The following is a 13,075-nucleotide window of genomic DNA, read 5'->3' as shown; positions in this document are numbered from 1 at the left end:
AAATTATTCTTGCCAATTAGCAACCATTGTTTGAGCCATTTGGATTTATCAAGATAGGTGAGGAAGAAATTAGGGACTGAGGTCATGAGCCAGAGGGCAGGGAGGAACAGCTCCTGGGGACAAGGAGAGGCAAGGCTGTGAGAGCTACACTGGAGCATTTGTAGTCCTTCAGGATCCCCTACACCAACATCTGGGATTCTTCTTTTTTTTTTTTGAGACAGAGTTGGCCCTGTCACCCAGGCTGGAATGCAGTGGCGCAATCACAGCTCACTGCAACCTCTGCCTCCTGGACTCAAGCAATCCAACCTCAGCCTCCCAAGTAGCTGGGACTACAGGTGTGCACCACCATGCCCCGCTAATTTTTGTATTTGTTTTGTAGAGACAGGGTTTCGCCATGTTGCCCAGGCTGGTCCTGAACTTCTGAGTTCAAGCTATCCACCCGCCTCAGCCTCCCAAAGTGCTGGTATTTCAGATGTGAGCCACAATACCAGGCCTGGATTCTTCTTAATCTAGATGTAAAGGTTCACAAAGAAGGATCTGCTTCTGCCCACCACTACACAGCAGAATGTGTCTGGAAAGAGAAATTCTTTGCCTTAGGATTGTGTAATGCTCCCACCAATGTGTTGTTGCAGTCATGATGCTTAATGAAAAAAGCACTGCCCCTGGAGCTGGAAAACACGGACAGTCTCTGAACTTTTAACCTGTCTGAACCTATTCCCTCTAGGTGGCTGAAATGAGGTGATGTGAAGCAGTTTGTACAAAGTAAGAGCACTAGTTAGATATTAAGTATAATGCTAATATTAATTATGACTAAGATCATTTGGACTAAGATTTCTTGTAGTGGGGAGATTGTGGACTGCCTGATATATTTCATCAGAAGAGAAGGCTAGAGTTAAGCAGATGCATCAGAAAGCCGAAACACTTCAGAAAAACCCTCTCAGTAAAGAAAGTGATATTAGATTCCTGTTGCAAAACATCTAGTGCCAGCTAAATTCTCTTTTGCTCTCTTGATAAAACAGGAGAATTGAGAATTAAATGGAAAGGTAATCCTTTTAAAGACCTCAGAAGATGGATCTGTTTGTTTCAATCTGCTTTTGGTAGGCTGCTATAGAAGAGATACTTGTGGTGTTACTGTGCCTTAGTGCAGTAGCATAATAAAGAAATGCAGAACCATCTGCTTTGTAACTAATGTTAATTTTATTAAGGGTATAAATTTGGGGTCTTTCTTGTATTTGACTTTCTATTCCTTCCATTTTAAATTCTCACTTTAGACAACGAAAAGGGCTTATTGAAAGTATTCAAAGTTTGTGTCCATGGCTGAGCATGGTGGCTCATGCCTGTATCCCACCACTTTATGAGACCGAGGTGGGAGGATCACTTGAGCCCAGGAGTTCAAGACCAGCCTGGGCAACATAGTGAGACTCCCATTTCTACCAAAAAATAATAAGTTAGCCAGGCGTGATGGCACACACTTGTAGTCACAGCTACTCCAGAGGCTGAGCTGAGAGGATCGCTTGAGCCCAGGAGGTCAAGGCTGCAGAAAGTCATGGTCACGCCACTGCACTCCAACCTAGGCAACAGAGTGAGACCCTGTCTTTAAAAAGGAAAAAAAATATATATATATATATATATGTGTGTGTGTGTGTGTGTGTATATATAAAAGCATAGGTTCATTTTAATGTCAATAAATATGAATTCAAAAATAATTTTATTAGGTTTTACTTTTCTTTTATTAGGTTGTTTGCTATGTCTTTGGCTGATCTAACAAAAACAAATATAGATGAGCATTTCTCCAGCGTGGCATTAGAAAACAATAGGAGATCTGCAGAATGCAAGAGAAGCCCGGGCACAGGCGATTTTTCACGGAACAGTAACGCTTCCGCTAAGAGTGTTGATTATAGCAGGTCTCAGTGCTCCTGTGGAAGTTTAAGTTCTCAGTATGATTATTCAGAAGACTTTCTCTGTGATTGTTCAGAAAAGGCCATTAATAGAAATTATTTAAAGCAGCCTGTGGTTAAAGAAAAGGAGAAGAAAAAGTACAATGTTTCTAAAATCTCCCAATCTAAAGGTAAGGAGTAAAATTTCCCAAGCAAGACCAAATTTCTGATCATAATGATGTTATTTTCCTGCACTAGTGTTTGAAGTGGTTCATACTCAGTTTTATTGTTTTCCCATATTGTAAATGTGTATTATAGGTGAACTTTTCTAGAAGAAATTAGGAAATAGAGAAATTAAGAATAATTATAAAATAACAGAAAGGCTTCAAATGTAAAGCCTAGCCCCTGCATAGCTTACCCTACTGGAGCCTACTAGTGAGGTTAGTTCCGTTTTTAGTTAACAGGTGGCCTTGTTACAGAGTACCACAATACTTGGATTTCACTGGCTTCTTGCCTTTCATCTCAGCTGAAGAATCAGTGTTTGAATCGCCAGTGAAATGTAAATACCTGTCTCAACACCCCAAGAGGATGGTCTCCAAGTCCGGTGAGGCATATTGGCAAAGACCATCTTTTGAAATGGAGATGGTTCAAAAGGCTGTTAATAATGTCATTTCTTTGCAGATTTTACCAATTCTATCAGGTCCCAGCTGTCCAAATTGGAATTCGCTTGTGCTATCTTTGATCTCCTTTCTTCCTCCTTCCCTGCCCAGACTGTAATTCCTTCCTCTCATTTTAGGCAATCTTGAGCTCATAAGTATTCCTCATATAGAAATAGCTGGAGCTCTTGTCCACATTGACAATCAGAGCACTTCAGTCAACAGGTGGACGATAAAGGGCCTGCTGTTTGGGGGGCACATCTGCCACTGTCATGTCCACACTGCATCTTGCGTCCCCAGCCTGCTGTTACCAGCTGTGTCCAGGACCCTCTGTGCCACTTCTGGAACACCCAGAATCTTCAGTTCCCCTGCTATAGGGCAGGGATTCTTTATCTAAGACACATGGCTGTGAACCCCATGAAATTCTATGCATTTTTTTGTGTCTATGTGTGTTCGTAAACTTTTCTAGAAGGGCCTGTGCCTTTCACCAGAGTCTCAAAAGGTTAAATGTTACTTTTCTAGAGAGGTGGGGGTCCTACCTCCACTGGCAAGGCCCAAGGCAGGAAATGAAAAGTCCGCTCCTCCTCTCATGCCTGGACTCCATCAAAAATGACATCATGGTTAGATCCTACACATACAGAATTCCTTATCCGCATTTGAAATTTACAAGTCTCCAAAAACCCAACATCTTTCATATCCTTGGCATCAAAGTTGATTTGGCAACAAAAACCTTATTTGAACTAACATGAAGCAGATCTTTACTTAGTTCACTTAGTGTGAAGAGTCATTATATTTCACTGCAAAAGTATAGTTTCATTAAAGGGTGGTGTTCCGGACCCCATGAGAGAAATGTGGAAAATACCATATATGCACTCACCTTTAAAACCCCCCAAATTCTGCAACATACCAGTTCCAAGGGTTTACAATAAGAGATCTTGAATCTATATACTACATTTTATATTGATCGTAAGCTTTTGTGGGATCATGCAAGAGGGCAGTTAGCATTTATAAAACTTTCTACAAGAGAGAAACTGCATTTTGAGTTCTAAGTACCTTATAATTTAGCTTTTTAAAGCTGATTCCTCATTTATTTATTCAACAAATGCTTATTGAGTTCTTTGTGCAAGATGCCTGTTTATAAATTGAGAACAACCTAAATTAATTCAGTTACTTCACAGGAGACCAGAATCCTAAATTCCATTATCCAGAAGAGTAAAAGGTTTGCTCTTACTTGGGTGTCCTTTTGTATATTAATACTCTGAAATTCTTTTAAATAAATCTTGCATGCATCTTTAACTCAGATTTTTATGTCCCAGGAAACCCTTGCCCAGCGTATGATGAACGTAAAATACTAATTGCAACCTCAAGCTTTGTCACAGAACAATAAAGTATTTCCTCGTCTTTTTCTTTTATTCCCCAGTTCATGTTTTGCCAGTGTCTGCAGCAGCAAGTAATTTCTTCCACCCTGGTGTCATATAATTCTAACCCAAAGCGAAGAGTCTGAATGTTTTAGCCAGTACAGCCCCTTCTCAAGCAAATGTTCAATTAAAAGTAGCTCTCTGACCCTAAGGGCAGGTAATGCTGAATGAGGAAGCACCAACAGAGATTCAGAATTCACCAAAGAACAGTAACATCAGAGATTATTTTCAATTCCCATCTTAGAAAATTGATGAAAGCAAATTTTATGGCAGAAAGACATTTCATGGAGAAAATTACGAATATGAAATGAGGACTTCAATTTAATAGAATTTTTGCTTTGGTCAAACATTGGAAATTTACTTAACTCATTGTAAATAGCAAGCAATATAGTCATGCAATTTGCTTTTCAAAGATTATCCTTCTTTTCTAGAAAATGTCTTTTCAGAACTCTTTCAGTTACATATCCTGTTAAAATTGCTTCCTTGACAGATTTTCTTTGTCAATACAATGCCAAAAACATGTCATGGTCATTCAAGACATTAGAATGCAAAAAAAAAAAAGTTAATTTACCACATCCAAATGCTTGGAACACCTTTTGCCCTGTTGTCCTTGGTCAGGTATAGGTGGACAACCTAAGGCAGTGTTGAAGAGACACCTTCTCTAGCAGGCTAACCATGGAAACTACCGAGAACAGAAAGGGGAAAGGCTCCTCCTTTGAACCTCTTCTTCACCCTGGTTCGTGGAGAAAATGAGTTCATCTTTGTTAGGGTAAAATATAGTGCGGACCCCCCAGTCCGTATGTCAGAAGCAGAGCTGGAGTGAAGGTATGGAGGAGCACAGGGATAGAATGGGACAATGAGACCAAAGGGGACAATGACAGGAGAGGGAACTAGGATGAGGCCAGGCAGAAGAGGAGGAGGAAACAGCATGGACTAAGGAGGACAAGAGAGCTTCTACAGGAAGGGTTTGAGGAGGAGGGGGGCCTGGGGAGACAGGCTGGGAAGGAAGACAGGCCTGTTTGTGGGTGAAGTGAGCATGGGGCCATTCTTAGAACTGTTCAGAAGAGCATACGTCATTATACATAATGTGCAGATGCCGTTTTGGCAACTATGGACTTAAATTTATGTTTGTGGTGAATTAAGTTAACTTGAGTGAATGTTTTAATTCAGTGGTTTAAAACTTAGTTGTCTTAAGAATAGTCATTCAGCTAAATCTGCTTCTATTATTTGTGAAATGGGATTGAAATTATAAATTATACCATTCTTATGTGTGGGTTAGGATAATGAGATATAAAATCGTTAAGGAATACACCCTATTTCAATTTTCCATAGCCTTTATAGTTACACAAGTATGTGTGATGGATACAGTATGAATTTGTTACATACCCCTCAAATGCAAGTGGTATACTTACCTTTCTGAAGCCAACAAACCTGGCTTGTCCTCCCCACCCACTCACTAGGGTAGACAGGTAAAATTCAATCTCAGACACGTTTGGGGAATGGGGGAATATGAGGGGGCAGGGATGTGGAAAGGGCCTTACACAAATAATATTGGGGGAGGAGCCTCTGCCTTTCATTTTTACCGCTTACGTGTTCCTTGTCCAAGTCACGTGATCTTTAAAAGGCCAGCCCCTCCCCTTTCCATAGCATCCATGCCCTCTGTGCACTTCTTGACTCCTGGGGCCTTGGCCAGAGCTCCTGTGGCCATGGCGTTTAGTCCCTCGGCACCCTCTAATGCCTCTGCCCTCCCATCACTTGAGCATGGCATAAGGGGAATATAAGCCTCCAGTGCCCGTGGATCCCATCATCCATCCTTTCATCTCAGTGAAATCCCTATCTCCTCCAGGGTCAGAGCACCTAAGAGCTGGAAGACATTACAAGTTGGGGGTCAGGTTCAGTCATGCTGGCCATAGTGTAGAACATGTCAGTCTTTGCCCACCCCTATTTTAAACCAGCCTGATCCATATGGCCTGGGTCTAGAGCTTCCCTAGTCAGTGCCCAGAGTATTAAAGTGTACGGGCCTCAACAAAACCACAGACACCTCTTCGCAGGCCTTCTAGTAGACGTCCTAGAGGCTGGCCTGCTCTGCTTCCCACTTAGTGTGCTCAGAAGCCTATTCTAAAATACTCAATATTCAGCCATAGCCCCTACTAAACTGTGGGAAAATAAATACACTTGAAGGCATAATTGCAAAGATAGGCCACCAGTTACTGATGTGATACTGTGTTGTATAATCTTACGAGTTCTTTCATAGTTATGATTCAAATGCTTTATCTCCAGAGCATGCTTTGGCTCTCTTAGTTCATTGTTTCTATCACAGGTAGAATTGCCTGTTCCCACCCAACACAGACAGTGGGCTCTGTCTCACCACTTCCTAGCTGTGTGCTCATTGACAAGGGACATCCCCAAGCTTCAGTGTGTTTATCTTTAAAATGGGATAATAGTACAGTGATCTACACATGTATTCAACATACTCAAATTCAATTATGTAAGCTTGGTGCTAAGTGTGATGTTTTTTAGAGACTTTTGCTTAAGACAGACCCCTGGGCCGGGCACGGTGGCTCACGCATGTAATCCCAGCACTTTGGGAAGCCGAGGCGGGCAGATCACGAGGTCAGGAGATCGAGACCATCCTGGCTAACATAGTGAAACCCCGTCTCTACTAAAAATACAAAAAAAAATTAGCCCTGCGCAGTGGTGGGCGCCTGTAGTCCCAGCTACTCGGGAGGCTGAGGCAGGAGAATGGTGTGAACCTGGGAGGCGGAGCTTGCAGTGAGCCGAGATTGTGCCACTGCACTCCAGCCTGGGCGACAGAGCGAGACTCCGTCTCAGAAAAAAAAAAGGTAGACTCCTGAACACATGCCAATTACTTCATTTGGTGCCCAGCCAAAGTAACAGGAAAAATTGACTGTGTTGGATTTATTCAGAGATGGAAAATCAGTATCTGTACAAATAGACTTATATAATTTGATGACCTTTTGAGGGTCATTTTGAATATATAAGTTCTTTACATTGGGCTCTCATGTTACACTCTAATTACCCTTAACATGTTGTTGAAAGGATTACATCAGATAATCTACAGAAAGCATTTAGTTTAATGCCTGACATATGATAAGCACTTAGTCAGCTATTATCATGGGGTTGGTTGGTTGGTTGGTTGGTTGGTTGGTTTTTGAGACAGAGTCTCACTTTGTCACCCAGGCTGGAATGCAGTGGTGCAATCATAGCTCACAGCAACCTCGAACTCCTGAGCTCAAGGGATCCTCCCACCAAGGCTTCCGGAGGAGCTAGGACTATAGGCATGTGCCACCAAGTTAGGCTACTTTTTAAAATTTTGTAGAGGCCAGGCACAGTGGCTCATGCCTGTAATCCCAGCACTTTGGGAGGCCGAGGAGGGTGGATCACTTGAGGGTCAGGAGTTCGAGATCAGCCTGGCCAACATGGTGGAACTCCATCTCTACTAAAAATACAAAAATTACCTAGGCGTGGTGGCAGATGCCTGTAATCCCAGCTACTCGAGAGGCTGAGGCAGGAGAATTGCTTGAACTCCGGATGCAGAGGTTGGAGTGAGCCAAGGTTGCACCACTTCACTCCAGCCTAGGCAACAGAGGGAGACTCCGTCCCCCCAAAAAATAAAAATAAACATAAAAAATTGTGTTTTTTTTAGAGACGGGATCTGACTCTGTTGATCAGGCTGGTCTCAAACTCCTGTCCTCAAGCAGTCCTCCTACTGCAGCCTCCCGAAGTGCAGAGATTACAGACATGAGCCTCTGCACCTGGCCTATTATCACAGTTTTCAGTCTAGCTGTTATAATAGAAATCTAAGTACAGATTTTAGAGTCAAAGAAGACCTGGTTTTCAATCCATTCTGTGTCACTTTGTAGCTATGTAACCTTGGACAAATGACGTAAAATCTCCAGCTATAAAAATATTACAACTGACCTTGAATAATTGTATTAAATGAGATATTTATATGTAAACCACCTAGCCTAAAGCATGGATATTGATTAAATATTAGTTTTTTTCCCCTTCTAATTACACTTATGCTTGTGTGTATGTGTGTGGTGTGTGTGCAGGGGAGCGTGGGAGGGCAATTATGCATATGTGCATATTTGCATATCTGTATATATTACTAGTAATAAACTGGATTATCTGCTTACACAGGCCAGAAGGAAATCTCAGTTGAAAAAAAGCACACCTGGAATGCATCACTCTTTAACTCTCAAATCCATATGATTGCCCAAAGAAGAGATGCTATGGCTCATCGAATACTCTCAGCAAGGCTTCATAAAATTAAAGGACTAAAAAATGAATTAGCTGATATGCATCATAAATTGGAAGCCATCCTTACAGAAAACCAATTTTTGAAACAACTTCAGCTTAGGCATTTGAAAGCTATAGGAAAATATGAGAATTCACAAAATAATCTACCTCAAATTATGGCTAAACATCAGAATGAAGTAAAAAATTTAAGGCAACTACTTAGGAAATCCCAGGAAAAGGAAAGAACGGTATCTAGGAAACTTAGAGAAACTGACAGCCAGTTACTGAAGACTAAAGATACCCTGCAGGCACTGCAGAAACTCTCTGAAGACAAAAACCTTGCAGAAAGGGAAGAACTCACTCATAAATTATCTATTATCACAACAAAAATGGAGGCAAATGACAAAAAAATACAGGTCTGTATTTCAGGAGCCCAGACAGTTTAAGATTTCGAAGTGAATAGAGAGAGGGTGTGAATTAATCCTGGATGCGCCCCCTCTGTAACAAAGTGTTACTAACTGCTTCGCTTGGCGTGCTACACTAAATAATTATTGTCTAATAGAGGGCAGGGTTTGAAGGAAAAACAGAAGCAGCTCAAACTAGAAATGTTCATCTGTTGCAGTGCACAAGAGTTCACTCTGTGGCTGGGCTGGTTTATGTGGAAATGACCATTGCACAAGAGTTCACTCTGTGGCTGGGCTGGTTTATCTGGACACGACCATTCTCTAAGAGAGTACAGCTACAGTGCTAAGGGACTTTTTCCCTGTGCTTTAAAGATTGCATTGTGTTACATGAAACCTCTTTGAAGTCAACCCTCTACCTTAATCTGTTGATTAAAAGGCTACTTCCCTAAAAACCTACTCAGTGCATCCGTTCAGTACCTTTTGCATTCTCCCTCACCATTTTGGCCAGGCATTACCACACAAACATTTGTAGTTATTTTCAAAATAGCAGTTTTTCCCAGATAATGTTCCTGGTAGTAGGGAAGGAAAAGGAATTAAAATAATTAAAGAGATGACTGGATTAATTTTCCTCAATGGTACATGGTTGTCAAAAGCCTGGGGATTACATTATAAGAGATGACTTGGGAGAAGGAATTGATATCATATTAAGAATTCTCCTGCATGTCTTAACATTAGATAGTTTGAGTCTGTTTGGACATAAACATAAATGGAATTAATTTAGGGTTTAATTATTTAATATTTGATGCTGAAACACAAGTATTTTCTATGATCTTGAAGTAAGTAAATATCTGGTTCATTTCCTCCACGTTTTTATCTCAATTATTTCTTCTGTTGTTAAAATTCTCTATTTTCCAAAAAATTTTTTTCACATGAAATTGATATGTGATCTACAGAAAATAATGAGCAACCTCATTTTTCACTCTTGTATACCAAAGTGATATTATTTGGCCTTTTAGGTAATATTGTATTCACCTTAGCATATGTCTGTCATGCAAAAGCAAATCTATTTTTATATATATATATATCTAAATAGTTCATGTTTTTATATCCGTACATAAAACCAAAACAAATTCCATAACTATTTTCTTTGATACAAAAAGCACTTATCAAGTATGAGAAATTTCTGTTTGGTTGTAGGCATTTAGTGGAGGAAAACTGTTTTGTAAACCAAAACATGTGACTTCTGTAACATGAATGTTTTAGGGAGTGGTATTTTTAGTGATTCTTTCCCCCTTTTAGCTTTCCATGTCTTCCACCTTTCCTGTCTGGGAAAGTACTGCTGTTATAATGGAGGAGGTCCTACTTTATGTTAAAACAAAAACAAATGGTCCTTTTGGTAAGCCTTCTGTCAAGTCCGGATCTAACAGTTCTCAATAAAACAGTTCTCATTCCCGAGAGCAGATGAATATGTTTTGGATGGCTATTGAGTTAAATCAGTCATTTCATTGCCTTATAGTCCATCAGTGTGGATGGATGTGGTGGTTTGAGTCCCTTTTATAACATTCAGTTTCTGTTGTCTGGGAATGACCATCCATGATGTCTACTGATTTCCAGGATCTGGTCAGAATTGTTAAATCGGGTGGGTCACAGTGGCTCACGCCTGTAATCCCAGCACTCTCGGAGGCCGAGGCGGACAGATCACCTGAGGCCAGGAGTTCAAGACCAGCCTGGCCAACACAGCAAAACCCCTTCTCTACTAAAAATACAAAAATTATCTGGGTGTGGTGGCGTGCACCTGTAAACCCAGCTACCCGGGAGGCTGAGGCAAGAGAATCACTTGAACCCAGGAGGCAGAGGTTGCAATGAGCTGAGATCGCACCACTACATTCCAGCCTGGGCAACAGAGTGAGACTCCAACTCAAAAACAAAAAAGAATTTTTAAATCAAATTTTAGAGTATGTAAAAAACAGGCTCAAAACGTGTGATATTTGTTCTCTAGAGCTGGGATCTGGGATTTGGGGGCTTTCGGTTATACTTCATTCTAATATATGTCCCCTATATAAGCCATTCACTAAAATTGTATTGAAAATGTGCACTTTTTATAAATGTAGTTAGTTCCATGATAATTGAAGTTGTTAATATACTAACTTGGTTGCAGAATAGTTAAAATATATACTGTTTTCAGAGCTTGGAAAAACAACTGAGGTTGAACAGCAGAGCCTTTAGTCGGCAGCTGGCTATTGAGACTCGGAAGACTTTAGCAGCTCAAACAGCTACCAAGACTCTGCAGGTGGAAGTAAAATACCTTCAACAAAAACTTAAGGTATTTCTTTTAAAACAAAATGTAAGAATGAAATTCTGTTTCCCGAAATATATGAACTATTTATGCCCATTATATATTTAAGTGATTTTTTATTTTATATCTATATATACAAAAGTCCCCTCTCCCCTTTGCAGGGGGCCTGGGCCCCCATCCACAGTTCTGTTTATCTTTCTTTTTTTTTTTTTTTTTTTTTGAGATAGAGTCTTGCTCTGTCGCCCAGGCTGGAGTGCAGTGGCATGATCTCGGCTCACTGCAGCCTCTGCCTCCCAGGTTCAAGTGATTCTCTTATCAACCTCCTGAGTAGCTGGGACTACAGGCATGCGACACCACGCTTGGCTAATTTTTGTTATTTTTAGTAGAGATGGGCTTTTGCTATGTTGGCCAGGCTGGTCTTGAACTCCTGGGCTCAAGTGATCCACCTGCCTTGGCCTCCCATAGTGCTGGAGTTACAGGTGTGAGCCACTGCACCTGGCCTAAATTATGTAACTTCATTAATATCTTTCTCAGATATTTTCCCTACAATTATATGAACAGAGGATCTGCAATTATTAGAATGAGTTACAGCTTGGTGAATGTGTACTGTGATTAGAAAAATATAAAGTCTATTCATTAACAAGGCTTCTTGTTACCATTCTTATTTCATCACGTTAATATAGCATTTGTTAACATTTTAATGTAACTCAAAATTAATGTTTAAAAACATGTAATATTTAAGATAAATTTTAATGACTCATAAATTTATCTTAGTTTTACTTACAAATGTGTTTGAAAAACTGTCTTTTAAAAATATGTATACTGCTTTAAAAATAAGAATTTTAAAAAATATTTTGTCAGGCTTTTTGCTATCTTTCTGCCTTCAAGATTGGTAAAATGTCCAACAATTTAGATAAGATGCTTAAGAAACACTCAGTTTCAAGCCTCAACTAATAAATCTTAAGTTTGATTCTTTAAGACAAGGATCTTTAACTTTTTTTATTTTTAAGGAAGGCAAAAATGAGCTCCTTTAGGCCTCTTTTACAAGGGCACTAATCCCATTCACTAGGATTCTGCCCTTGTGACCTAATCACCTCCCAAAAGACCCAGGTCATAAAAGTATCACTGTGGGGGCTAGGATATTAACATAAGAAATTTAGCACCATATCAATAATTTCCCCCTTTTTTTTTTTTTTTTTTTGAGACAGGGTCTTGCTGTGTTGCCCAGACTAGAATGCGGTGGCACCATCTTGGCTCACTGCAGCCTCGAACTCCTGGGCTAAAGCGATCTTCCCACCTCAGCCTCCCAAGTAGCTAGGATCACAGGTACATGCCACCATACCCAGCTAATTTTTAAAATTTTTGTAGAGACGGGGTCTCACTGTGTTGTCCAGGCTGGTCTCAAACTCCTGGGCTCAAGCAGTCCTCCTGCCTTGGCCTCCCAAAGTGTTACGATTACAGGTGTGAGCCACTACACCCAGCCTGATCTTTAACTATTTTATGACAAGTAGGCAATTTAGATTCCCCAGGAACCTTGAGATCACTGAGAGACAGGAGAAGAATACTGGGGGGTGAGGAGTTTGGATGGAGCTGGACGAGTTGGATAATTCATCTGATGAATTATGTTGGTATCACTGAGAACTGGGATTTGGAGGATGGAAGAAAGAAAATTATCCCTTTGTAAAGAAGAAAAAAGAGTTCTTTTCCTTTTTTCTATGGAGTTCCAGGAAACTTCAAAAAGAATACACAGAACATAGGCATGGCGATTGCAGCTAGCTGAGAAATCTAACAGAAGAGACTTCAAGATCCCCTGGTCACAGCAAACACACACCCATATGGAGACACAATTGGGGAATTTTAAAATAAATTTTGTGCTTCCTCATGCAGACATATGAATATGAATAATATGCAGCCATTAAAAAAACCATTTCTTGCCAGGCGCAGTGGCTCACACCTGTAATCCCAGCACTTTGGGAGGCTGAGGCGGGCAGATCACCTGTGGTTGGGAATTCGAGACCAGCCTGACCAATATGGCGAAACCCCAGCTCTACTAAAAATATAAAAATTAGCTTGGCATGGTGATGTGTGCCTGTAATCCCATTACTCGGGAGGCTGAGGCAGGAGAATTGCTTGAACCTGGGAGGCAGAGGCTGCAGTGAGC

General features: G+C 40.6%; 1 protein-coding gene and 1 long non-coding RNA gene across 2 annotated transcripts in view; one reads left to right on the top strand and one right to left on the bottom strand.

Annotated features, from left to right (window-relative positions):
• The window catches only part of LCA5L (Leber congenital amaurosis 5-like), a 49,477-nt gene that overhangs the window by 23,346 nt on the left and 13,056 nt on the right, over nt 1-13,075 (top strand). The window contains exons 3-6 of the mRNA XM_011984168.1: nt 1,020-1,097; nt 1,737-2,068; nt 8,116-8,630; nt 10,804-10,941. Of these exons, the coding sequence (XP_011839558.1) occupies nt 1,069-1,097; nt 1,737-2,068; nt 8,116-8,630; nt 10,804-10,941 (1,014 nt within the window). The 5' untranslated portion in view covers nt 1,020-1,068. The remainder of the gene's footprint in view (nt 1-1,019; nt 1,098-1,736; nt 2,069-8,115; nt 8,631-10,803; nt 10,942-13,075) is intronic.
• On the bottom strand, nt 1,712-5,657 carry LOC105542573. Its single transcript, XR_001006497.1, has 2 exons — nt 5,542-5,657; nt 1,712-1,916 (listed from the first exon to the last, which is right to left on the bottom strand). It is a non-coding gene; the product is annotated as an uncharacterized LOC105542573 (long non-coding RNA).

The sequence above is a fragment of the Mandrillus leucophaeus genome, unplaced genomic scaffold, assembly GCF_000951045.1.
Source record: "Mandrillus leucophaeus isolate KB7577 unplaced genomic scaffold, Mleu.le_1.0 Scaffold262, whole genome shotgun sequence".
Classification (NCBI taxonomy): Eukaryota; Metazoa; Chordata; class Mammalia; order Primates; family Cercopithecidae; genus Mandrillus; species Mandrillus leucophaeus.
This window is presented reverse-complemented; position numbering and strand designations above follow the sequence as displayed.